The sequence below is a fragment of the Emys orbicularis genome, chromosome 4 (assembly GCF_028017835.1).
Source record: "Emys orbicularis isolate rEmyOrb1 chromosome 4, rEmyOrb1.hap1, whole genome shotgun sequence".
Classification (NCBI taxonomy): Eukaryota; Metazoa; Chordata; order Testudines; family Emydidae; genus Emys; species Emys orbicularis.
Genome location: NC_088686.1, coordinates 9,261,217 through 9,286,952, shown reverse-complemented (window position 1 = coordinate 9,286,952; position 25,736 = coordinate 9,261,217). Strand labels below are relative to the sequence as shown.

Genomic DNA, 25,736 nt, shown 5'->3' with positions numbered 1-25,736 from the left:
ACGGGCTGGTACAGTGTTCCAGTAAGGAAGTGGCCGAAGCATTCAGTAATAAAAAAAATCAGATTTATCGCTTGAATTAAATATATTTTACGTTCTCTAGAAACAAAATGCTCCTTTTCAGTTTTTACTTCTTGTCAGGTGGAAGACGTTCATGTGGTTCAAAACGTTAGCTTTTGAGTGCCAGCATGGTAAACCGCTTGCTTCTTATTGGTCACGTCTGTCATGTCAGGCGCGCAATTTACAGTAGAAAGCACCCGGTGTGACTGTCCCCTCCATTGGAACACTGTAATTAAATGTAGTTGATTGCAGAATCATACACTGCATAATTCAGCCTTCGCTAAGAGGGAGCAACTCACCAGCAGAATGGATTACAGTAAACATCCCTCTCTGCAAGCCAACAGACCGCCCCTAAGCGTAGTTGGAGAGGGAATCCGAGTTGACCTTGGAGATTAGGGGAGCTGAAAGGCGGCAGGCGGGGGGCGGTCTAAGGGAGCTGAAAGGCGGCAGGCGGGGGGCGGTCTAAGGAGGGCAATGCGAGCAGGACTCAGTAGTGTGATTTGTGCAGGAAACCCATAGGTGCCAACTTTCCCCACCCCCTGACCCCCCCGACTCTACCCTTTCCCCTCCCCAGCCCCGCTCCCATTCCAACCCCTTCCCTGAACACTCTGCCCCCTCCCTGCCCCTATTGGACCCCTTCCCCAAATCCTCACCCTGGCCCTGCTTCTTCCCCGAGCACGCCGTGTTTCCCCCCCCCTTTCCCCCCTCCCTCTCAGAGCTGGCTGCGCCCACAGCTGTTTCGCAGCGCAGGCACTGGGAGCTGGGGGGAAAAAGTGGGCACGTGGCATGCTCAAGGGAGCAGGTGAGGCGGAGGTGAGCTAGGGCGGGGAGCTGCCGGTGGGTGCTAAGCACCCACCAGTGTTTCCCCGTGGATGCTCCAGCACCTACGAGGCAAACCCCTTGCTCCCCACCCAGTTTGCTCTTGGGCTGGTTTTCCTGTGGGCCGCCCACTCTCCAGCATGCAGATCCACATGCGCGGGCCCTTGGGGAACAAGGCAGCTGGGGAGGCGAGTGTTGTGTGCACGCTGCAAGACAAAGGTGACTTTGCACTCCATGCCCAGGGCGCTGTGCTCTGCTCCCAGCCCTTGGGTTCATTCATTATCCAGCCAGCTGCGGAAGGGAGAGCTCACCTGGCTACAATTGAGGAGAACCAGAGCCAGGGACTCTCCTTCCTTCTCCTCTACCCTGGCTCTTTGGGGGAGTCTCTGCAGCTGTCCCTGTTGCAGGTGGCTGTGGAGTGCCAGAGGCAGGAGCCAGCAGCGAGGAAGGCGGGGGGCAAGGCGTGGCGCTTGGCAGAGCGCGAGCTGGGTTCCGAAGCAGCTAGTGCCCCGGATGAAACTTTTGTCTCGCGCCTCTTTCCCACTGGCGCAGCTTGCTGCTGTTTGCTGGTCTGTGACAAACCCCCTGCCCCCAGGCCTCTGCCCGTCTTACACCCTAACGGGCATGTTTAAACGTGAAAGTGAGGAAATGGGGGATTGTCCATCAAAAAGAAGAGCAACAACTGAAGAAGCTGAAAGCCCTTCACAAAAGGGTATGGCTACACAGCGGACATTAAAGTGCTCCTGTAAAGTTTCAGCACTGTAAGTGGCAGTGTAGACAGTGCTCCCAGAACTGGGAGCAGTTCCCCTTGCAGAGGTGGTTTTATTACAGTGCTGGGAGAGAGCTCTCCCAGCGCTGGAGCCGTGACTACACAGTTACGTTAAAGCGCTGTTGGCTGTGTAGACATACCTTTAAAGTTACTACCAGTGCTCTAGAATAAAACTAGTAGAGAGCTACTGTATCAGTCATGCAAAGGGATCCATGAAGTTAAGTGTGTAGGAGTGGAGGTGGGAAGGGGGGGTTGCGATACGACTGTACCAGTAAGAAATTTAAGTTACTTTTGCCCCCGGCTTCTAGGCGGTGTACTGAAATGGTGCCTGCCAAAGTTCTCATTGACTGGCGTGGGAGAGAGTCCTACTGTGGAGAAATAGGGCTGCCATCCCTAGAAACTTTCGGAAGAAGATTGCAGAATACCTCCATGAAACTTAATGTAGACCAGGCCTAAGAGTTAGAGACCAGGAGAAAGAGTGTGCATGTGTGCGTATCCTCACTGTATTGCACCAGTGACTCAACCTGGTTCAGATCTGCGTTGTAATTGCAGACAAATGGACGCAGCATGTAGTCCTGTTCTGGGGGGATCTTGCCTACTCATGACTAGCACCTTTAGGCAGGGTGAATACAAACTGATGTAAAAAAAATAAAGATAGGATTTTTGGACCTAAATTAAATGACATTTTTAAAAATAAACCTTATTTGAAATTGACAACTTATGTTAAGGCCTAAATTTATTGTAATGATTTAAAATAAATATATAATACATATTTGCTGCCAAGTTTTAAAAAAAGTCAGGCCACCGAATGGGTGGAAGTCACTGGCCATGCACCTGGAACCGGAGTTAGAAGTGCTAAGGTGGATTTTGACCGCAGTAGCATCTTCTGCATGTGCGCAGAGAATATTTTCTTCACTTCAGTTTATGCCACTAGTTCAGGTCAATGTTTGATTAATTCAAAGTTAAGAAACCCATTGGGAGTGGGAAAGAGAAAAGCTTGTTTTTCCTCTTCTAATCTATGAATAAAAACTAGGTGTGAGAAGATGAGGTACTAGTTCTAATATCTTGAACATTTTATTTCTGGTCATTATCTGGTCAATTCACTAATTGCTTCCTTTTTGTTTAACAAATCGGTTTGTTTTAAATGCAAAACATGTTCTGATTAACTTTTTTTGTAGGTGTCCAGCACATTTAACATAAAGTAAAAATTAAGAATCTGAATAAATATAAATTAAGCTATATAATTGTTTAATAATTAAGGATAGCTATAGTGTATCCTCTTTCTGGTAGAAAAAAGAAGCACCAATTTAGTTGAAATACTGTATTTAGTTGCAAATCAGCATGTTTTATTGGTTAACAACTAATGAGAATCAGCACTTCTGGAGAAAATAACTAAAAAGTACAAATACAAAACATGATTAAAATCAACTATTTATTATCAAGACTTTCTGCTTGTTGATTTAACTTCATTAAAATCACTTTGAAAATCAATCCATCCTGATCTTAGGGGTCTGTGCCTTTGGTGATACTTGTCCAGCTAGTCATGCCAATAAAGTCTTATTGAGATTAATTGTTTATACTTTCCTTAACATGACACGGTTGCTGTACAATCGAGTAAATTTAATAGTTAAAGCATGCTACTGAAAGTCAGGGCTTCTGGTTCTGTTCCTACCTCTGCTGTGATTCGTTGTGTGACTCTGGATGTGTGATTTTGAGATCCTTGTTAAACACTCAGATTCAGTATTTGGAATAGTAGTAGGAAATGTGTTCATTAATTGCAGTGCATAGAAGCAAAACCCCCTCTCCTGCTGTCACACAACTGTTACCAGTAAGACAAATTAGTCTGTAGAAAATTGAGACATTTTTAATGAACATTTAGAAACCTATGATAGGACTTAATTGAAACACTTTCAAGTGTCTCTCTGCAAAACTAACTTTAACAATTGGTTGCATTTTATAACTTGGATCTCACATTTTGTTACATCAGAAAACATGAAAAATTCCTAAACCTAACATGGTCATTGAAGTCTGACCTAATGGGGCTATTGCTAAATATAGTTTTATCCACGCTGTCTTTTTAGAAACTTGCTGTTTTTAAATGACCACGTATAGAACTGCATTTGTAAATCTAGCAAGTTTTGTTTGAATAAAGAAACATAACTATCTGTAAGATAGCCACAAGATTCTTTGCATAACTGTTTGATTTTTACCTTTCTTAATGCACACCATTTCTTACTGTATGCAGAGCATTCGTCTCGGCCCAAAAGACAATCAAAGTCCACCTTCTGTAGCACTGAAATTACACAAGTGTTAGAGATTCAAAATGACTCTATTTTCAGTGACAACTTCATAAACTTTCAGGATAGCAGAAGCTGGACTTCATGTCCAAAGTTCACTGTAATGATATGTCAGTTTTTTGAGAGTAGCCAAGGCTTGTGTAAGTTTGCATGCTTTTCTATATTTGGTTTTGTTTAATTTGATTGTACAAAGCTGCTGAAAAGTTTAGCTGACATTCTCACTTTCTGGCTGCAGTATTCTACCAATAGGATTCCCCCCCTCCCCCCCCCCATGCTTAAAGAAACTGTCCCTTTATATTCTGTGAACTTCCTTAGTGATCCTGAGATCAAGATAGTATGAAGGTATAAAGGAGAAGGAAGATGCATTGTAATTCAGATTCTTCTTCCATCTCTCCTTGCCTGAGCATCAATTAGCTTCAGAAGTTCAGAGATGTGCTTGTGGAACTGTTTTTTTTGTTTGTTTTTTTTTAACGCCTAGAATATATTATTCAGTATACAGCATTTGTACTGTTGGGCATCTGCCTTTTGAGGTTGGCTATTTTAAAAATGCTTGTTATTGGTGCTTGCTTGTTAGCTAGTTCTTTAAACTCCCAGATTTTAGAAGTGGAGAAGACAGTCTTTTTACAGTAGATGTTAGCTATCAGCTGTAACTCGGATCAACTAATTCTATGCATTAGCAGTATATGATCACAAGAGAATCTGCTTTTAATATAACACCAGAGGATTCGCAAAACCTTTCCATCAATGGATGTACTTTGCAGCGTAATTTTAGTTAGCTTCCTTTTTCATTGTTGATAAAGTCTGAAATCCTAACAGAAGCTCAAAAGGGTTCTTTGTCACTGGAAATTTTTCAATCGAGACTGGATGCTTTTCTGAAAGGCATTATCTAATTGACACAGGAATTTGGAGGGGTAGTTCTATGTCATGTGTTCTACTGGAGGTGAGATGATCACTCTGGTGCCTTCTAGCCTTACGCCTGGTCTACACTGGGGGGGGGGGGTGTCGATCTAAGTTAAGCAATTTCAGCTGAAGACGACTTACTTAGATCGACTACCGTGGTGTCTTCACCGCGGTGAGTCAACTGCTGCTGCTCCCCCGTCGACTCTGCCTGCACCTCTCGCCGAGCTGGAGTACAGGAGTCGACGGGAGAGCGCTCGGGGGTTGATTTATCGTGTCTAGAGTAGACGCGATAAATTGACCCCCGCTGGATCGATCGCTGCCCGCTGATCCGGCGGGTAGTGTAGACATAGACTCTAAGGGTATCAGTCTATGAAATACACAGGTGATCATACTCTTAATATTTACTTTATGAGTAAACCTCTAATTTTGGTAAACTTTTTAGGACTCTCATGCATACATGTACATGACCTTCTGTGGAAGCATTTTATTTGCAATAAAAATATATATAGCAGACATTCATTTTTGATTAAACTTTTTTATGCCGACACATAGCCCACCATCTTCAAAAAGTGAATCAAGTGCAGTGGGGCAGCTTGCAACACACCAGTTGAGGGTGGGGGGAGCATTTTTGTCCCTAGTCTTGGCAGCTGACCTGACCCACAGCATAATTTAGAGCAGCCTCAGAAACCTCTTACATGCTGTTTTGCTCCAGTGATCCTTGCTGGCAGAGCACACTGTGTGGCCCGGCTGCTTATGTTGTTGTGAGAGGGGAGGGATTAGAACTGTGTAACCAGTTCTAAACCAGCCAGGGATTCCCCCAAGCTTGGGAAGATCCTCATTTGCTCACTTAAGGCAACTTTAAGTCCAGGGACGGCTCCAGGGTTTTTGCCGCCCCAAGCGGCAGGGGAAAAAACCTCAAATTGCGATCGGCGGTACTTTTGTGGCAGCTCCACTGCGCCGCTTTCTTCTTTGGCGGCCGGTCCTTCCCTCGGAGAGGGACCGAGGGACTTGGCCGCCGAAGAGCCTGACGTGCCGCCCCTTCCCCTTGGCCGCCCCAAGCACCTGCTTGCTGAGCTGGTGCCTGGAGCCGGCCCTGTTTAATCCCCTTTGCACCACTTAACCAGTGCAAATGAGATTTGGCAATACTAAGGATCTGCCTTACCACACAAGATGTCAAGAAAGACAAGGTGATAATAGGAGGATTGAAGAAGGAGAGAACAGTGGATACCCTTTAAGCAATCAAAATCCTAACATGGTTCATGAATTGCACTCTCCCTTGCCTCATGTCAAGTAAATCTTACTAGCTTGTTGGATTCTGAGGAAGGAGCTATGTCATTATTCTCTATGTATATTCTCCACCTATGGAACTGTAGACAAATGTCAAAGTAGTTCAGAGTAGCACTTGCATTGTTGTTGATGTACTTATCTTTAAAAGTGTAATGGGGGAAACCGCATTTGTCATGTTCGAAGCACAAAAGAATCCAAGGCAGTGTCATGCAGCAAGTGGGAGTGTGGACTTCCATGCTGCGTTTTGCAACGTACAGTATGTGCTGCAGGTATGTGTGTGTGTAGGTTATTCTCTATCTGAGATGCTTTTGGGGGTGTGGGGGTGTGTGTGTGTGTGTGTGTGTGGGGGGGTGTCCGTCCCAATTTGACCTCTTCTATAAAGAGGCCTGATTTTCAAAGGGTCAGTGATCTCTTGATGTTAGTAGGCGCTATTTGTGATTGTTAGGGGTAGGGTATGGGGTTAAATAACTTGTTTTTCACTAGATTACTCTGAAAGGGAAGTTTAAAAAAACGATGCTTCTGTTTGAAAACCTCATACCCTTACTTTCCTCACTGGTTACTTATAAACAGTATCTTTCTTGTTTTATTCATTTAAGGGCACTTTGTGTAGAATCAGTTAGACTTTCGTTCCTGTATAGGTGACCAGTTTCACCTTTTGGTTGTGTGGATCTCTTGTATTGCAACGTGGGAGAGAAAAATAGGCAATAACTGTAAAACCTCAAAAATTGACAAGGGGAATGAGCAGCAGATGCCTTCAGTATGAGATCTTGGTTGTGAGATCCTTAGTAAGTCACTTGAACTTTTTGTGCCTCTGTTTTCCCTCCTAGCCTTTGTCTTGTCACTAATAATTAATATTGTGGTGGTGCCTAGAAGCCCACTGTGCTAGGTGCTGTACAAATACATAACCGAGGCAGTCCTTGCCTCAAGGACTGTCTTCCAATCGAAGTAGAAGAGAATAGACAACAGAGACATAACAGACAAGGGAAGCACAAAGAAACAATGAGACAATACTGCTTGCTCAAAAAGCAAGTGGTTACAACACACCAGTTTGCTGACTGCTTAGGTGCTGCCGGAAAAAATGTATAACCTCTCACTGTATTTCTACAACATCTGAAATCGCTGTTCCATTGTGTTTGTTGTGGCCACTAGGTGCTATTGGAATACAAATAATGCATCTTAAAATACTTATTTGAAACTGACTAGATTTCATGTTAGAGAGAGGTGAGTGAGGTAATATCTATTATTGGACCAACTTCTGTTGGTGAAAGATACCAGCTTTTGAGCCGTACTGAGCTCGTCAGGTCTGGGAAAGGTACCTACACTGCATTTAACAACAGATTTCATGTTGATTGTCACTTTTTTAATGAATTCATTTTTAAGTAGAAGTAAAAACCGTTCTTAATCTATTTTTTTCAAATTACTTTTCCCCCCTAGATGTCAAGAAAGATTGGTCAGATCATGCACTATGGTGGGAAAAGAAGAGAACCTGGCTCCTTAAAACTCACTGGACCTTGGATAAGTATGGCATACAAGCTGATGCTAAGCTCCAGTTCACTCCTCAACACAAATTACTCCGCCTTCAGCTTCCGAATATGAAGTACGTGAAGGTGAAAGTGAACTTCTCTGATAGAGTCTTCAAAGCTGTCTCTGACATCTGTAAGACGTTCAGTAAGTATCAGATACTTAGAAAACTAAGAGGCCTTCTTCTGGTAGCTAGACAGCTGTAATTGCTTAGTCAGTTTAAAGTGGCATTTATCTTCAGTGTCAGCCTTGTAGAAAATCAAACATGAAGTTTAACTTTTTCTCCTGTCTTGGGTTACACATGCTAATGCTACCTAATGATCTTCTTTTGTTTTACTGCCTGGGAATAAGATAGGACTAGATTTTCATAAAAAACAAGTTGTCAGTGTAATTATTTAATTGACGGTCCTTAAGTTTGTAGACTTTCAACTATCTTAATTGGTAAAGAAATCTTTTGTCCATCAAGATCAAACATAATTTTTAACAAATACAACCTAGGGAAACAGTCCTTATTAAACAAGGATGTACTCAAACTTTACCATTTTGTTAAAATTGTTGGCGTTACCTCTTAATTTGTATGTAAAAGCACACTGGATAACTTAAAAAAAGCCAGCCTCAATTTAGAGGCTTTGTTTATCTGCCAGGTTCTCCAGTGGAGAATCAAGTTAGTGACCAAATGAGGGTATTTCACCACAAAACTGTCTGGTGTAGTGAAAGCATTGGTTCCATCTTCCCTTGTCTTGCTGAAAGTACTTTTGCTTTGCTCTGCCTGATGCATGTAGAAGAGTGTTCCCAAAGTCTGTGAATGGCATCGAAGAATACATCTATCCCTCCTCCCCTTGGCTGGGAAACAGGTTCTAGGAACCCTGTACCTGTACGCTAGGCTTACCGCTTGTGTGATTGCATTTCACTTCAAAGCTCCTGTGGAGAACCCCCCCGCTACCTGTCCTGGCTATTGGGTGTTCATGGTCTCCAGGGTCTAGTCTTTCTCTCTTCACTCGCCAAATTGTGCATATTAGTAATACATTCTGATTGGAGGAAGTATGTGTAAGAGGTGGTTATCTGTAAATGTCTAACTTTAGTTTAATGGTTACCGCCTTCTAGTTACCATCTCCTCATAGCAGTCTGTGTTAGCCTTGCTTATGTGGGAGGATTGTGCTGTTTTCCTTCACTCAAAGGCAGTCTCAGCTCCAAAAGGAAATGAGCATCAGAGTGCTGTCTTCCTAACCGGAGTCTGCAATTTGAGCTCTGTCATAGTAAATCTATTTTGGTTTTCAAAAAGAAGATCTAGATTACTCTGGGCTGACTCATTATGTCATTAGGCAGGAAGTGTTCAGCTATAAGTGAACTGTTATGACATGGCCCCCAATACATAAATAACAATGTTATGCACAAATTATGAAGCTGATTAAGATTCTTTATAGTTGCCTTTTTAGTGCTGTTTTAATGGCAACTGAAAATTGACACTTTTTAAAAAAAATAAAGCTTAACCAGCATTATTTTAGAATAAATGCCTCCTTTTTAATTTTTTAATACCTTATCTATTCAGGTATTTAAACTTTTTCTTGCTAAAGATGTGACGAGCTCCTGCTTTGTTGCTAGTGAATTTTTGTAGCAATGAGTCACATCAGGAGATTCTGATGTAGACCGTCACCTAAGGAAAGATTTCTTCTTACTAGCTGGTGCCACAGAACATTCAGAACCTTAAAAGGGCTTAAGTTGTAGTACTTATTTTGTTGGTTTTTGGTATATTTTAAGAAGGAAATTCTCAAACTAAGGGAGTGTTGAGAAATAACTTTTCCTCCATCCTACCCAACTAACCTAACAGCAGCCATCTGTGAGTGAGAGGTAACTCTTCATTGCAACTGGGTGCTATGCAGTTATTAGGAGTTACTGTTTCCTGAGTCTCTTCTCTCTTTCCTCCCCCCACCCCCACCCCCCCAAGCTTTTGAAGAGTTTGAGTACTGAGGCATGTTGGTTTTGCAGAATTTCTTCCCAGTCCAGGAGACCACAGAGAATGCCCACTGGGTAAGTGGGCTGATTGTTTTGTCTTGTCAGATCTGCCCAGGGAGTATTTGTTACTGAATGTCTGAGGGGAGAGAGCCAGTTATCCCGAGCATGGATTCACATTTTTCTTACTCAGAAAAGAATCTGAAAGGTCCCCTGGGTGTGAGAATGGGGTCTCACTAGAAAATCAAGTGCCCTGCTGTTCTTGGCATTTGTCTGGCCACTTAGTGACCAAACTAGTTATTAGCTGGCTAGATGAGGTGAAGGTTCTGTTTTTTTCATTTCCACTAAAGGGTGTGGGTAGCAGGAATCTACCTGCTTGGGCAAACAATCTGAACTATGTTGCTCAAAACATTAAGGGCTTCCACCAGCATCCTCTGTTCTTCCCTAGCTCCTGAGCATTAGACTTGGTGTTAGGGGGGCTAGCTCATCCCAGTTCTTTACAACACCTCTTCTCCTGGGGCATGGAGTTGTGGGTGGGGGACGTTCCTCTCTTTTTAAAGAACCTCTGGATTTTACCCTACCTGACATGTCAGGCAACAAGTTTAGCTTCCCAGAAAAGAAACCTACATCTAGTTCCAGTTTTGGGAAACAGAAACTGTTTCCTTTGTATACAGGGTAGTAAGCCCAAGCCTTCCTTCTCGGCCCTAAGCATGGGCTCAAAGGCTTTGAGCAATCGGCTAGCTCCCTTTTACTTGCATCAAGGCAAATCTGAAAGAGGTTGCATTTTATTTTTCAACCCAGTGGGAAGCCATCTTTTTGGCTTCTTGAGTCATTTTCCATAATTTCCCAAGGGTATCCTGTTTGTGTTTTTCCTCGAGCTTCCTTTGCTCCCCAGAATAATATCTCCCCTCCACTTTTCCCAGGTCAAGAGAAAGAGAAATAGACAACATATAACTCTAAAAGGAGATCATGGCTTAAAGCATTTCCTATGTTGCAGTTTTCTACTGCTTGCCAATCTTTGTAGTATTTGAGTGCAGATGGGGGAGTGGCTAATTCTTGTAGCCAGTATTTTGCTGATTATTTTGAGATTTGTCCAGTTTAGCCCTGAAAACAGCAGATAGTAACCACACCAGTGGTACTTACCTACCTGCAGTGTCCCTTTTTTATCTGACTTTAAAAATGGAGCAATTTATAATCCAGTGTTGTCTGAATCAGAGTGCAGGAGAAAAACTGTCTTAATGACTAAATCACTCCCTTGTGTTTCGGCTGTACTGGTACACTCTCTTTTAACCCCCAGAACACTTAAGATCCACTGAATTGAATAGTTAAGTATGGAATGATTAAGTGACTGTAGTCCTTGATGCTGTGAAGCATAGTGAGCAAGCTAGTTAAGTAGTTATATTTTTAGAACATGACATGTAAACAGGTGTATTGTTGGTGAATTTATTTATTAAAGTTACGAAATGCCAGAATTAAGGTTGTACAGGGTACCTTAATTTGGCCCCTTGTATGCATGCATTATGATAGTTCTTAATTACATGATCACATATTATTTTGCTTTTCCAAACAACCCCTGTTCAATTCAGTGCACAGGATGGTCAGTGCTCACTTAATGAGCAGTAATGGAATATTTTTGTTTTCTCCGTGTTCAGTGTGTCTCCATCCCTTATTGATTGCACACGATACAATCCCTGCCTTCAGAGCAGAAGTATTCATTTCCTCGTGAGGGCATCTGTGGTGCTTATCATTGCAGTACCTGAGTGCTTCACAAATAATATTTTATTTTCACAGGCCTCCTTGAGAGGAGGTGGTATTACTATCCCCATTAGGATCTGAGGCATGAAGACAAAGGTCAAAAGTATCCACTAATTTTCCCAAATTGCTGTCTGACTGACTGTGGGGGCCTATTTCTATGAAAACAGTCTTGGATCTGTTTTCCCTCCTCTTCTCTCTTTCCCTTTCTCTCTCCCTCCCCCCCCCCCCCCCCCCCAGGTTTACTTAGCATTGTAGAGCACTTTCAGAGCACAACTCCCACTGATTTCAGGTGCAATTGTGAGTGTTCTGCGTGTCTGCAAATCAGGCCCCGCTGTCTCAATTCAAGCACCCAGAAAATGAGGAATACACAAATAGTGACCACCTCTGGAAAGTTTTTGTTGTATGTTTTGTTTGTTTAAGCAATTTGACTAGCATCACCTAGGAACTCTGGAATAGGAAACGATAGGATTCAGTTCCCCAGGGCAATATTCAACTGCCTTACCCATGAGACCATTCTTTCTCTTCCTCTAATCCCCTGTGTCACTCACTACACGTCCTCCAACCAGAGACCTGTCTGAGCTACTGGTCCTTTTATCAGGACCTGGAAGCTAGTCTCAGCAACCAGGTCCATAGCAGCTGCTGAGGGGGAGGAACTCCTAGCAGGATCCCTGCTACACAATCCACACTGTAGTGTGCAGGTGGCGGAGCCCCCATTGGTGCACCAGAGGATGGTTCTGGCTGGTGGTACCAGACTCTCTGACCTCCTGGACTATGATGAGAGGGAGTGCGTGTGCGTCTTACCATCCACTTCCTCGCCGTGGTGTCCTGCTCTGACACCAACTGGCGGGATCTGCTGCCACCTGAGGAGGGCAAGGAACCCCTCTGGACCAGCCTTTACTCCACACTGGTTCCACAGCCCTCTAGGGGTATTAGTAGGCAGCTTCTCCACGGAGCCATGAGCGCGGGCATGTACCTGGCACAGTCTATGAACTCCCCTGACATCAGCCCCTTTTGCGGCAAGAGGGAGATACTGGCACACCTCTATGTAGGGTGCGTCAGGTTGCAGCCCTTCTTTTGGCTCCTCCAGAACCTCTTACTGAGGTTCTGGCTGTACTTTTACCCACACCTTCTCATTTATGCACACCCCATCCATGGCCCCACAAAGTTGCAGGGTCTCCTCAACCTCCTCCTGGCGCCAACCAAGATGGCCATCCATCAGTCCAGGAAGAGGAAGCTGGGCGGGGTGGGGGGAGTGCGCTCTATGACTGACTGTGGGGCCTATTTCTGTTCCCTTGTTTGGTCACGTCTCTGGGCAGAGTTCCTCTGGGCTGTGTCCTCTGACTCCCTAGTGGGCACTGTTACGGGTTCTCTGCTTGGTGTCTCGCTCTGGATCCTTGGTTTTTCAACCTTTGACATCATTCCCGCCCCTGTTTCTTCATTTATTGTTCCCAGAAATCAATTGTAGCCTGGGCTTGGTCATTCCTCCCCCTTAGCTGAGGAGAAAGGCCTTCAGTTGTGGGTGGGCTTAGACTTGTCTGTCCCAGTACTACGAATAGTACATATCTTCCAAGTTGTGCACAAAATTAGACACCGGTCCTTCAGACAACATCCCTAATTCATCCCCAGAGCAGGTCCATCCTAAGTACTGAAAAAGGCAGGTGTCTATTTAAAAAAATCATGTAATTAAACACACATGCATGTGATATGTAATTAAACTCAGACGCCCAAGGTGGCCAAGGTAAGATTGCAAAGGTAATCTGAGTTCTGGCATTTGCTAACTTGTGAGTGCTTGACTTTTTGCCTTCTTACTTGATGTGTTTTTTAAGTGTTTGTAATTTCCTAGCCTTTTAAAAAAAAAAAAAAAAAAAATAAAAAAAAATCAAACTGAAGAAACAAATTCCATCATGTGGCATCAGTTGAGAACCATAAAGGTCACCAGCAGGGTTTTTAATCCTCTGCCTAGACTTTGCCACTTCTTCTGCTATCGTTTACTTCATTAGTTTAAAGTTATAATCCTCTGTGGACCAGCACTGAGAAGGATCACAAGTCCTCTTTGCCACAGTTTTTCACAGATACTCGCTGACAGCAGAGGAACAGTGAGACTCCAGAATCCTGGGTTCCCTAGAAGTGAACGTGCTCTATTTTTCGGGTACAAACTCTTCTGCCCATTTCCCCCCACAAGCTTGACCCCTTCTGCTTTTATCTACCCCTGATCTCAGTCCCAGCCTCTACTGCTCAGCCTTCTCATTCCAATGCTAGTCTTGTTGCCCATCCGTTCCCACATTCCCCCACTCCTGGCTTCTCATCTGGTAGCGCTCTTCTTCCCCCAGCCTTCTGTCACCCCCCTCTCCTCCCCCCATGCTCTCTGTCACTACTGGCTTTGTCTCCTGCCTTAGGCTTCTTCCCTGATTTGTGTGCCCCCTGCCCCCCAGCTTCTTGTCCCACCATGCCCAGACAGTTCTAGTTCTCAGTCTGTATCCTGGCTCTGCGTCACTGATCTTCACTCTGCTCTTCTTCTGGTCTCAGTCTCCCCTCCCTGGTTCTCAGTCCTCTTGTCCCCCTTTAAATTGAGCAGCTTTCTCTTCCACACTGTGTGGGTGCCAGCAGGTAAACATTGAAAGCACAGGAGAGACCGATTCCTTGCTTTTGGTTCTGGTGTCCAGATTAGATAAGTCCCGCTCAGCCCGAGGCTGGAGCATACCCAGTGTGGATGGAGTCTTCAGGGAATCAAGCTGCGAAGCTCTATTGAGTCTCTGAGCATGTGCAAACTGATTTTTCTCTCTCTTCCCCCCCCCCCCCCCAAAAGGCTTAACTTGGACAGATTTTCATGGGGATGGCGAAAGGCAGATCGTTGACGCAAAAGTGACCACTTGCTCCAAAGCATGGGGCCGCCAGTGTTCAAAGAAATAGTTGCCTGAGGTTTTTTAACATAGGCAGAAGAATACATTTTTCCCTAGCCTCATTCTTGGATACAGTCAAATTGTTGTGGCTAGAATTTCGCAAACCCCCGCCCGCGCAAAAAAAGAGAACCTGGCAGTTTTATAAGCCTCTGAAAACAGGAGCTGTTTATAATGAGTAGTGCTGGGCAATCTTAACTAGAGGCTGTATTACCAGTTGTGTGTACAATAGAGATCTCCTTCTGTTTGCTTTACCTCTGAATATTTTCTGCTTGCTTTCCTCCTGTTAGAAATTTAGCTTCTTGCCATCTTTGTTCAGAAGGACCTGAATAATAATGGCAAAAAGCTGTAATTTGAACTGTAACTTCTCCCTTAGGGAGGGATGTTTATTTTAAACCTCTCCCATGGAGAACTATAGCACCGCGTGTCATCACTATCCAGGTCATCAAAATCTTGCTAACATTGTCCAATAAGAGACCGAATCGAGGGCCTGACATTATAAAAATTCCCATGGGGGGGAAGGGGAGGAGGAAAGAAGAGAGCCATGTTTGAGAGAGTGTTACAGAACAGAGAAGAAAAGGGGCCAAAAAGATCCACTTTAGCTAGTATGGATATTTGTCGCTTGAATCTGAGGACTCCGTGATGGGCAGCAATGTTCAAAAGCTGACTCTTGGAACATGGGGAGGGCCACTCTTCTGTACCTTGCAGCAATGCCTTGCAGTTATCTTAAGTGGCTTGTTTGGGTGTTTTTTTTAGTCACTGTTGAGGGGGTGAAAGGGGAGATTTCTTCCTCAGAACAAAAACGTGAAGGCTAAAAATCTTGGGTAGAATTTACTGCACTAGAAGAAAATGTGTCAAAAGAGTAACAGACCAGGAATGTGGTGGTGTGGGGTTTTTTTGGTTTTTTTTTTTTTTTTAATCAATGGAACTGCGTAGCTAGGCATGGAATAACTAGCTGTTGCACTCTATACTGTTAATGGTCGTTCACAAGGTACTTGCACTATTTTCTGTGGTATGCTACGTGTCATGGCTGACAGTGCAGTTACACTTACTATAGGTGAATTACTTGGACTTGAATGTTTATTATGTCAGAGTGTCACCATAACTCTTCTGTCTTGCAGTGAATGTGATAATGCAGGGCATGACCGATTTTGCTATGAACCCATTTTCTGGAATGGGCCGTAATAGTAGGGAACTATTGTCTTCCAGCAGTTTATAAAATGAATGCATTGTAAACTTCTGGCACTGCTTCCATTACAATTACAGTCTTTTTTGCAATCAAGGTCTCAAGGGGCCTAGCATGCTGGTTTCAATACAGTCAATTAGCTGTAGTTTCTTATAGCGAGCAGCATCATATCTATTACAGTAGCCACTTTGTTTAAAAAAAAAAAAAACAAGAGCTGGAACTTGGTAGACTAGCTCATGCAGTCTTGACAAAAGTCTTTTGTGACCATATGTATTGGCTGTCCTCTAGACTTCTAGAAACATTTTTAAACTCCAATTTTAAAACCCCTGCGCCCTTCTAGTGTATTAATATAGACAGGTAATTGATTATCCTATTTATCTCGTGCAGTCTAAAGTAATTCCCAAGGACTACTACTGTCATTGACAGTTCACTTCTACCCCCTCTTCTTTTCCTTTGATGCTCATCTGAGGCTAGGTCTACACTACAGCGGGGGGTCGACCTAAGATACGCAACTTCAGCTACGTGAGTAGCGTAGCTGAAGTGGCGTATTTTAGGTCGACTTACCTGGCTGTGAGGACGGCGGCAAGTCGACCGCTGCCGCGCCGCCGTCGACTCTTGCCGCGGTGGATTTCCGGAGTCGACGGTAGAGCCATCAGGGATCGATTTTATCGCGTCTTCACTAGGCGCGGTAAGTCGATCCCCGATAGACCGATTGCTACCCGCCGATCCGGCGGGTAGTGAAGACGTGCCCTGAGACAGCAGGTGTTGCTTCCTCCCCCATTGGATCTGGTGGACAGGTCACCTCATGAGAGCAGCTATGCACATATGATCTCGTGAGATTGGAAGGTATGGCGGGAGTCATGACCCTTTTGTCTGGGTGCTAGACACTAGCCCTTGGACTTCTCTAGCAGCTTGCCCAAAAGATTTGGGACACTTTTACTTCTCAGTTCTGGCCTCCAGTGGCAGGAGTGAGTAGAATTTGCTGCTGCAATGTGCATGAGATCTGGCTTCCTGCCACCCTACTATGCTGAAGGCCCTGTGGAACTGAATGGGCTTTACCAGACAGGCGAAGGGTCTAATGGCCCAAAGGGTAGAATTTGCCAGATGCCTCCCCAATTACCCCAAGACACGGGAATATAATTCCTAGAGTAGGGCCTGTGAGACTAGAAGTGAGACCGATCTATAGAACTGGGCAGCAGAGTGTCTATCCCTACCTCCCGTTTGGGGTGGGGACCTGAGAGCTGAGGCTGTTTTGGGGAAGGGGCGTTGTGAAAAGAGTGCTCAGGCTATTGTGCCTTATCCTACTTTTCCCCATCAGAATACTAAAACGGGGGCACAGGGTTTTGCTTCTCCAGCTGAACGAGCAAAGTTCAAGCAACTTTATATAACCGTTTCTGTGTGTGCCTAATCTCTGCTTGCCCTTGATAAATAGACTATACGTGTCCAGCGATAGAATTTCTCAGGCAGGTGTTCTTGCTAACAGTTCATTTTGGAACAGAGCCTGTAGGGCAATAGGGTGCTGAAGACTAATTTTTCAGGTGCAAATTTCAATCTCACAGTAAGGACTATAGAGAAAGTAAAACTCTGCTTTTTAAACTATTTTTGTGTGCCTGTGTGAGATCCTGCCTGTAAGGATAACACCTTTGCAGTTTTGTACTCTTAGCTTGCCCTACTCTAGATACAGATTGATGGGAGATGCAGTATTGTAGGGTACACTATATTTGAGTCAGATAAGGAGAGTATGTGCCTTCTCCTATCACAGCCTCATTTGATGGACCTTTCTATACAGCAAACAACTGCTAAATATTCCGATGCATTTTAGGATATAGCTGTGGAGTTTGGACAGCCCTTTCTTGTGCAGGAGTTTGCAGTGTGAGTGGGGCAAATCTCTCTCTTCAATTTAGACTGTAAGCTCTTCAGGGCAGAGAACGTGACTGCCGTGCATTGTACAGCACTACTGGTGCTCAAGAAGAAATAACTCTGTATATAAGATTGCAGAAGTCTTAGTGATGGCTGAATGCATCACGTAACTATTCACAGAAACAGCCTGCATTGCATAATAGCTTTATTTGATTATGGGGCCATGGAAACCTTGCGTATTCCCATGCCCTTTTACAGCCTCCTTGCAGGCGGCTCCCACTTACACTGCTGCTGCCTACAGCATTTGCCAGTATTCTGGAAGGAATAAGAGGCCTAAGGCAGGAAACTTGTCTGCTGCTGCGTGGGCACATGTGAGAAAAAGCAAACAGTAAATTGCAAATGCAAAGGATTTCTCCAGTGCTTCTGCTGTTCCTGCCCATAGTTCTGGTCCTGGAGCAGTAGAGTGAGGCTAACTGTAATATTATCTTCTACACAAGGGGAGATACTATCATTGGGGGAACCAAAATATAAGAGGAGACTGACCCAACTAGAGTGAGGAGATGTACTGTAAGGGGACTGCAGCCTTGAAAAATTCTTATCCTTCAGTAGTTCAGCCCCAGAACTTATCCTTGGTGGACGATGAAATGTCATTTGTTCCCTGGGTCAGAAGTAACTGAATACTACAGAGATGTCACACTTCTCCACTGGGAGGAGGGGGTGTTTGGCTATACGCTCCCCTTTCTCTTCCTTAACCTTGGAAAGGGAGGAAATAAATAGGAAGTGGAAGTGCCTAGAAGAAAATTCCCTTCCCCTTTTCCCCCCCTGAAGTAGGAAATAAAATTGGAGAGGGATGATGCATGGGCACAGGGAGAGGGAAGCTGTGCAGAAAAGGCACATAAGGGGAAATTTTCCATGTTTGTTCAGCTACCTGTCTTAGTGCAATTCTTTGATAAAACTCAAACACATTGCTATTAAAATGTACATCCTCCTGTATTCTGCAGAGGCACTAACTTAATCCAGCAATACAGGTTAGTTAAATGACTGCAGTCTACTCGTGCTGAAATTCTCACTGCTGACATGTCTGTTCTTTTATTAATTCTTGTGTTGCAATCTGCTGGGGGAGGACACTTAATTTAATATAACAAGCTGCCATACACTGTATGATTGATGAACAAGGGGAAAGCTAAGAGGACTAAATCTGGTTCATTCCTAACAAACTACCGTTGCATATGACCACTAAATGCAACCTGATGCTGTGTGGCACAGGCATTTTGAAGGGCAATGATGCAAGCGGGGCTGTGGAACACAAATCTTCTCAAAGGGACGCAGTCAAGTAGTCTAGACCAGGGATCGGCAACCTTTGGCACGCAGCTCACCAGGGTAAGCACCCTGGCGGGCCGGGCCGGTTTGTTTACTTGCCGTGTCTGCAGGTTCGACCAATCACGGCTCCCACTGGCTGGCCGCGGTTCGCCGCTGCCAGCCCAATGGGGGCTGCAGGAAGCGGCAGCCAGCACATCCCTCTTCCCGCGCCACTTCCCGCAGCCCCCGTTGGCCTGGAGTGGCGAACCGCGGCCAGTGGGAGCCGCGGTCGGCCGAACCTGCGGACGCAGCAGGTAAACAAACCAGCCAGGCTCTGGCGAGCCGCATGCCAAAGATTGCCAATCCCTGGTCTAAACACCAAATTTGACCTATCTCTTTAAAATGGTGTCTCATCCAGTATAGAATGTCCTCTGACTTCCTCCAAAAAAACCCCTATTTTTATAAAATGTAAATTGCTCGGTGCCTAGAAACAAACATGCACTGTTCCCAGAACTTTGCCCATTCTTGCTGATAATACACAAATAAGCAAACATGAAGTAGGTTTTCGCTGAAACTGGAAAAGCTATATTTGCAACTTTTATAAGTAGTGCTCCCCATGGAGAGTTAATATAAAACCAGGCGGTGGGGGAGAATGTTATACAGTACTTGTCCTTCTGTTGCAAACATAATAAGACTTTCTAGAAGTCTTGTCATTGATCTCTAAGTAGCATGTTGTTGCTTCTGTATATCTTAGGATTTTCCAACACTGGCTCAGTCTCTACTTTTCTTAAAGACTGCAAATGGCCTAACTGATTATAGGTGCAGTTCCTTCCCTAAAACTGCTCCAAGGGCAGCCTCGTCCTGGTATTCCCATCGTTCAGTTGCTTTCTGGAGACAAAAATATAAGGCTTTCCCCTCTGCTCTTCTGCAGAGGTAATTTAAAACTTCCTTTGCAAAGTGGGAAAGGCTGGAAAGCCATAATGACCATAGCCTTGTTCTTCCTTTCCCTGCTCAATAATAGGACATGTTCCTATTGTATCTAGTGATCAGTTCTTGCACCATCACTGCTTCTGTCTTTCATCGCTCATGGCTGTAAATATGCTCTTAGGTGCCTTCTTCCTAGAAGGAATTCCAGTTAGCTACAAAAGAATGAGGTAGCATTTATCCTAAAATGTCAGGACCAAAATGGAATCCTGAGAGAGCTTTTTGAGTGCCCCAGGTATACAGCATGGATCTAATGAAAGTCCTTATGTCTCTGAGCAATTAATGACACTGGGAAAGCCTCTAAAGAAAAAAGCACTTGAGAACTAAAGAGTATACCACAGGGGTCGGCAACCTTTGAGAAGTGGTGTGCCAAGTCTTCATTAATTTAAGGTTTCGCGTGCCAGTAATACATTTTACATTTACAGGGGCTAGCGGACAGAACCCCAGACCGGCAGCGTGGGCAGCAGACGGAACCCCAGACCGGCAGCAGGCTGAATGTCTCAGCCCGCTGACGGTCTGGGGTTCCGTCCCCTGGCTCCTGCCAGCCGGGATCCCGGCCACCAGCCCCGCTCAGCCTGTTGCCGGCTCAGGGTTCCATCCATCCAGGCCGGCAGTGGGCTGAGCAGGGCCGGTGGCTGGGACCCCAGCTGGCAGCAGAGTGCCATTAAAAATCAGCTTGTGTGCTGCAGGTTGCCAACCCCTGGTATACCAGTTTCCATTATAGACAGAGAGTAAATGAAGAATTAACAACGCATATGTTTGCAGTCTTGCTACCAGGAGAGGATCTGGTAATAGTGTAACAATTTCCAAATGTGTTGGAGGGGGATAGGAATGGAAGAAAAACTTTCCATTTAAAAAGCAACAGAGGGTCCTGTGGCACCTTTAAGACTAACAGAAGTATTGGGAGCATAAGCTTTCGTGGGTAAGAACCTCACTTCTTCAGATGCAAGTAATGGAAATCTCCAGAGGCAGGTATAAATCAGTGTGGAGATAACGAGGTTAGTTCAATCAGGGAGGGTGAGGTGCTCTGCTAGCAGTAGAGGTGTGAACACTAAGGGAGGAGAAACTGCTTCTGTAGTTGGATAGCCATTCACAGTCTTTGTTTAATCCTGATCTGATGGTGTCAAATTTGCAAATGAACTGGAGCTCAGCAGTTTCTCTTTGGAGTCTGGTCCTGAAGTTTTTTTGCTGTAAGATGGCTACCTTAACATCTGCTATTGTGTGGCCAGGGAGGTTAAAGTGTTCTCCTACAGGTTTTTGTATATTGCCATTCCTGATATCTGACTTGTGTCCATTTATCCTCTTGCGTAGTGACTGTCCAGTTTGGCCAATGTACATAGCAGAGGGGCATTGCTGGCACATGATGGCATATATAACATTGGTGGACGTGCAGGTGAATGAGCCGGTGATGTTGTAGCTGATCTGGTTAGGTCCTGTGATAGTGCTGCTGGTGTAGATATGTGGGCAGAGTTGGCATCGAGGTTTGTTGCATGGGTTGGTTCCTGAGTTAGAGTTGTTATGGTGCGGTGCGTGGTTGCTGGTGAGAATATGCTTAAGGTTGGCAGGTTGTCTGTGGGCGAGGACAGGCCTGCCTCCCAAGGTCTGTGAAAGTGAGGGGTCATTGTCCAGGATGGGTTGTAGATCACTGATGATGCGTTGGAGAGGTTTAAGCTGAGGGCTGTAGGTGATGGCCAGTGGAGTTCTGTTGGTTTCTTTTTTGGGCCTGTCTTGTAGCAGGAGGCTTCTGGGTACACGTCTGGCTCTGTTGATTTGTTCCTTTATTTCATTGTGTGGGTATCGTAGTTTTGAGAATGCTTGGTGAAGATCTTGTAGGTGTTGGTCTCTGTCTGAGGGGTTGGAGCAGATGCGGTTGTACCTCAGTGCTTGGCTGTAAACGATGGATCGTGTGGTGTGTCCGGGGTGGAAGCTGGAGGCATGAAGGTAGGCATAGCCGTCGGTGGGTTTTCGGTATAGGGTGGTGTTAACGTGGCCATTGCTTATTTGTACTGTGGTGTCCAGGAAGTGGACCTCCCGTGTAGATTGGTCCAGGCTGAGGTTGATGGTGGGGTGGAAGCTGTTGAAATCATGGTGGAATTCTTCCAGGGTCTCCTTCCCATGGGTCCAGATGATGAAGATGTCATCAATGTAGCGTAGGTAGAGAAGGGGCGTGAGTGGACGAGAGCTGAGGAAGCGTTGTTCCAGGTCAGCCATAAAGATGTTGGCATATTGTGGGGCCATGCGGGTGCCCATAGCGGTGCCACTGGTCTGGAGGTATATCAAAAAAGAAACCAACAGAACTCCACTGGCCATCACCTACAGCCCTCAGCTTAAACCTCTCCAACGCATCATCAGTGATCTACAACCCATCCTGGACAATGACCCCTCACTTTCACAGACCTTGGGAGGCAGGCCTGTCCTCGCCCACAGACAACCTGCCAACCTTAAGCATATTCTCACCAGCAACCACGCACCGCACCATAACAACTCTAACTCAGGAACCAACCCATGCAACAAACCTCGATGCCAACTCTGCCCACATATCTACACCAGCAGCACTATCACAGGACCTAACCAGATCAGCTACAACATCACCGGCTCATTCACCTGCACGTCCACCAATGTTATATATGCCATCATGTGCCAGCAATGCCCCTCTGCTATGTACATTGGCCAAACTGGACAGTCACTACGCAAGAGGATAAATGGACACAAGTCAGATATCAGGAATGGCAATATACAAAAACCTGTAGGAGAACACTTTAACCTCCCTGGCCACACAATAGCAGATGTTAAGGTAGCCATCTTACAGCAAAAAAACTTCAGGACCAGACTCCAAAGAGAAACTGCTGAGCTCCAGTTCATTTGCAAATTTGACACCATCAGATCAGGATTAAACAAAGACTGTGAATGGCTATCCAACTACAGAAGCAGTTTCTCCTCCCTTAGTGTTCACACCTCTACTGCTAGCAGAGCACCTCACCCTCCCTGATTGAACTAACCTCGTTATCTCCACACTGATTTATACCTGCCTCTGGAGATTTCCATTACTTGCATCTGAAGAAGTGAGGTTCTTACCCACGAAAGCTTATGCTCCCAATACTTCTGTTAGTCTTAAAGGTGCCACAGGACCCTCTGTTGCTTTTTACAGATTCAGACTAACACGGCTACCCCTCTGATACTTTCCATTTAAAGGGCCACTGTCCACTTTAAATTTAGTCTGTTTTTTAAATTCTAAGTAGTAAATCTGCCCCGATCAGTTTTTGTGGCTTTTGCAGTTGCATTTTCCTATATTTAGATGGCTTTTCTCTTATGTATTGCTGTGTGAAAAACCCAGACAAGCATACAAAACTGATGACAAAGGAAAATAATGCAACTGACTATCCACAAAGTAACCAAGGTGGGGAGCAAAAATAGATTTCCCTCCTCCCCCTCTCTTCTTCCTGTCAGGTAACCTTAGGTTACATGTAACAAGAATCAGTGGATTTTTTTCTCCCTTACTATGAAGTTGACATGGCCTGTTTTTAAAATAGACTGTGTGGATCATGTTCTGAAGGCACCAGTAAAATGCTGGCAAACTTGGTATTGTTGCAGTTCTTACGATTCTTTGTATGGTCTGGTGCAGAGAAGAACTGGATTTATTCACTTTGTTTACTCTAACAAGTGCTTAATTTAACTCTTAACTACACTTAAGAGATTTTTTTGGTTGGTGGTTTGTTTTTTTTAAGCAAAAGGGGATTTTGCGGGGAAGGGAGGGATGTGTGTGCTCTCTAAAAGGCATCTAGCTAACTTGAGGTAAAAAACTGGGGATCTTATCCCACTTGTGGAAAGCATCAAAATGTTTAACAATAGCAGACTATTCTATTTCTGGACCTTCTTATGATGTGACATAATTCACCTGGCATTGCTGCAGTCCTTCTTTTATCCTCCTAAGCCCCTTTTAATTCTGTATGGCTCATGGCTTCTTTCTTCACTTCATAGACAGTAAGTGGCAGGAATGGCAGATTTCAGTATGGCGCAAAGGGGAGGTATCTTAATAAAAATCATTTAAAATTCTATTATAACTGGTGTATTACAACAGCTGTAGTGAAACTTCCCTAGGCATTTCCATTCTGTTTAGAGTCTCATAAATTTGAGCCTTTGGGGCTAAAATTTTCCACTTCTGATCTCTGCCCAGGTGTGAACTATATTCTGCGTGTTGAAGCTTGAGTAAAACACCTGCTATTTTTATATGAAAAGATAGCAAGGACAAAACTACTTTCCCCATTATAAAATGAACATAATAAAATCTTGATGTTCATGCGATCGTCTCCTCCCTTCCCAATGATCTGAGTGATGGACTAGGAATATGATGACTATAGCTTTTTGAATTGACTTGAGGAGCTGCATGGTTGCAGTGTTAGAGGCTGGAGAGAAGGAGGAGGTTAGAGTACCTGTTCTAGTCCCTCTTTTGCTCCCCTTAACCTCATCAGTCTTTTAATTTCTTACTGCCACATTTTTCATGGGGTTGGAACCAGATCCAATTTGTCCTGCATCCTCAGAGGTTATTGGACACTTGAAGAGCCCTTTCTTTGGAAGAACTGTCCTCAGATTGCTGCTTCTACTTTAGAGGCAAGGGAACAGTTGGCCTTAGCCCAAATAAATGTGCAGTTGGCCAACTGTTTAGATAATCTATAATAAATGTACTGAATACAGTGAGCTGTTGTGCAGTGCGCATCAGTGGGGGTGTGAATTCTGAGGTGCACCATGTTGTGCACTAAGTGGCCCAGGTAGACCCTGCTGGCGTATACTAAAAGTTCCTCAGTGCGTGGTGACATAGTACTGTTCAAAATGGGACTATGTTATCATGCACTGAGGAACTTAGTGCATGCCAGCAAGGTTTACGTGGGCCAGTTAATGCATGACTGGGTGCACATTAGAATTCACACCCCACTTATGTGCACTCCCCACCGTCTATTCAAGCCCTGTCTCTTACTATCTCTGACGCTAGTAAATCTCATTAAGAGCATATTGTGACCTGTTGTATGGTGTAATAATGTACAACTTCTAACATAGCTACAATCTTATCACCTCAAGTGACTTGAAAAGCAATTTTTTTTTGCCTTTGGCATGTACTGTAAAACTTTATCCAGTACTATTTTATTATAAAGACCAGTCCATAACTGCATAAACTTAAGCCATGAATTATGATCCATAGAACTTCACTTGCATTCAGAAAAAGCAGAGTTTTAAGTCTGAAATAGTGATGGGGTGGCTTTTGAGGTTTCATTTTTCTAAGAATTGTCATGCTGATGTGTAACAGCTTAACTTTTATGACTCACTGGTTCCAGACAATGGTGACCTAGCTGAGAAACATTCCCACTCCAAAACACGCTTCCTATTTTAGGGAATGGCTTCAGCACTAAAGCGAGGATATCTCCTAGACACTGACTGACTGTGCTGTAGTCTATAGCTTTGAAAAATAAAGTTGTAGAGTTTTTGTATGTCTAAATATCTGGACACTTTCTTGTACTTTAGAGATCCCAGGCATGGGGAGTCTGAATAAATTCATACCGCGGAGAAGATTTTTCTCAAGTTCATTTTTCTAACTAGGTTTTAAGCTATGGGAAACTAGCATAAATGTTAACAATTTCAAAGTTTTGAAGGTTCTTCTTGGTATATACTCAGACTGTAGAAATGTGTCATCAGTTGAATGTTCATCTATATTTTCAACATCACTTACTTTGATTTGTGCATGCACATTTAGACTAAAACTCTGTACGAAATACAACTACCCAATGTATTTCTATCTTTATTTAAAAGTAGCTCTCCCCCCCCCCCCCGTCTTTAGATCTGATGTGACTTATGTTTGCAGAGCTTCTAAGATAAGATTTTTGTCTTATCAAGCATGCTAAAATCTACAACTAGAGTTCTGTTAATCTTCTCATGACTGATAACCTTGCATATTCAGGCAGGCAGTTCGGCTCAGACGACCCTTGTTTCATTTATTTTCACCTCTCCTTTCCCAAGCCCTTATCACAAATAATACGAGAACCTTGCAAGTCTGCAGGCAGGGATTTCTCAAATCAGGGAGAATGTGGGCCTAAAGACTCAGTTTAAAAAAAAACCACAGTCCTCTCATCGCTGTCCCTTCATATTCCTCAAACAATGTGTTTCCT

The 25,736-nt window shown here is 44.3% G+C and overlaps 1 protein-coding gene across 2 annotated transcripts in view; it reads left to right on the top strand.

Moving 5' to 3' along the window:
• FERMT2 (FERM domain containing kindlin 2) overlaps nucleotides 1-25,736 on the top strand; it is a 106,416-nt gene that overhangs the window by 32,001 nt on the left and 48,679 nt on the right. For both annotated transcript variants that reach the window (XM_065403256.1, XM_065403255.1), the window contains exon 2: nucleotides 7,564-7,797. In XM_065403256.1, the coding sequence (XP_065259328.1) occupies nucleotides 7,564-7,797 (234 nt within the window). The remainder of the gene's footprint in view (nucleotides 1-7,563; nucleotides 7,798-25,736) is intronic.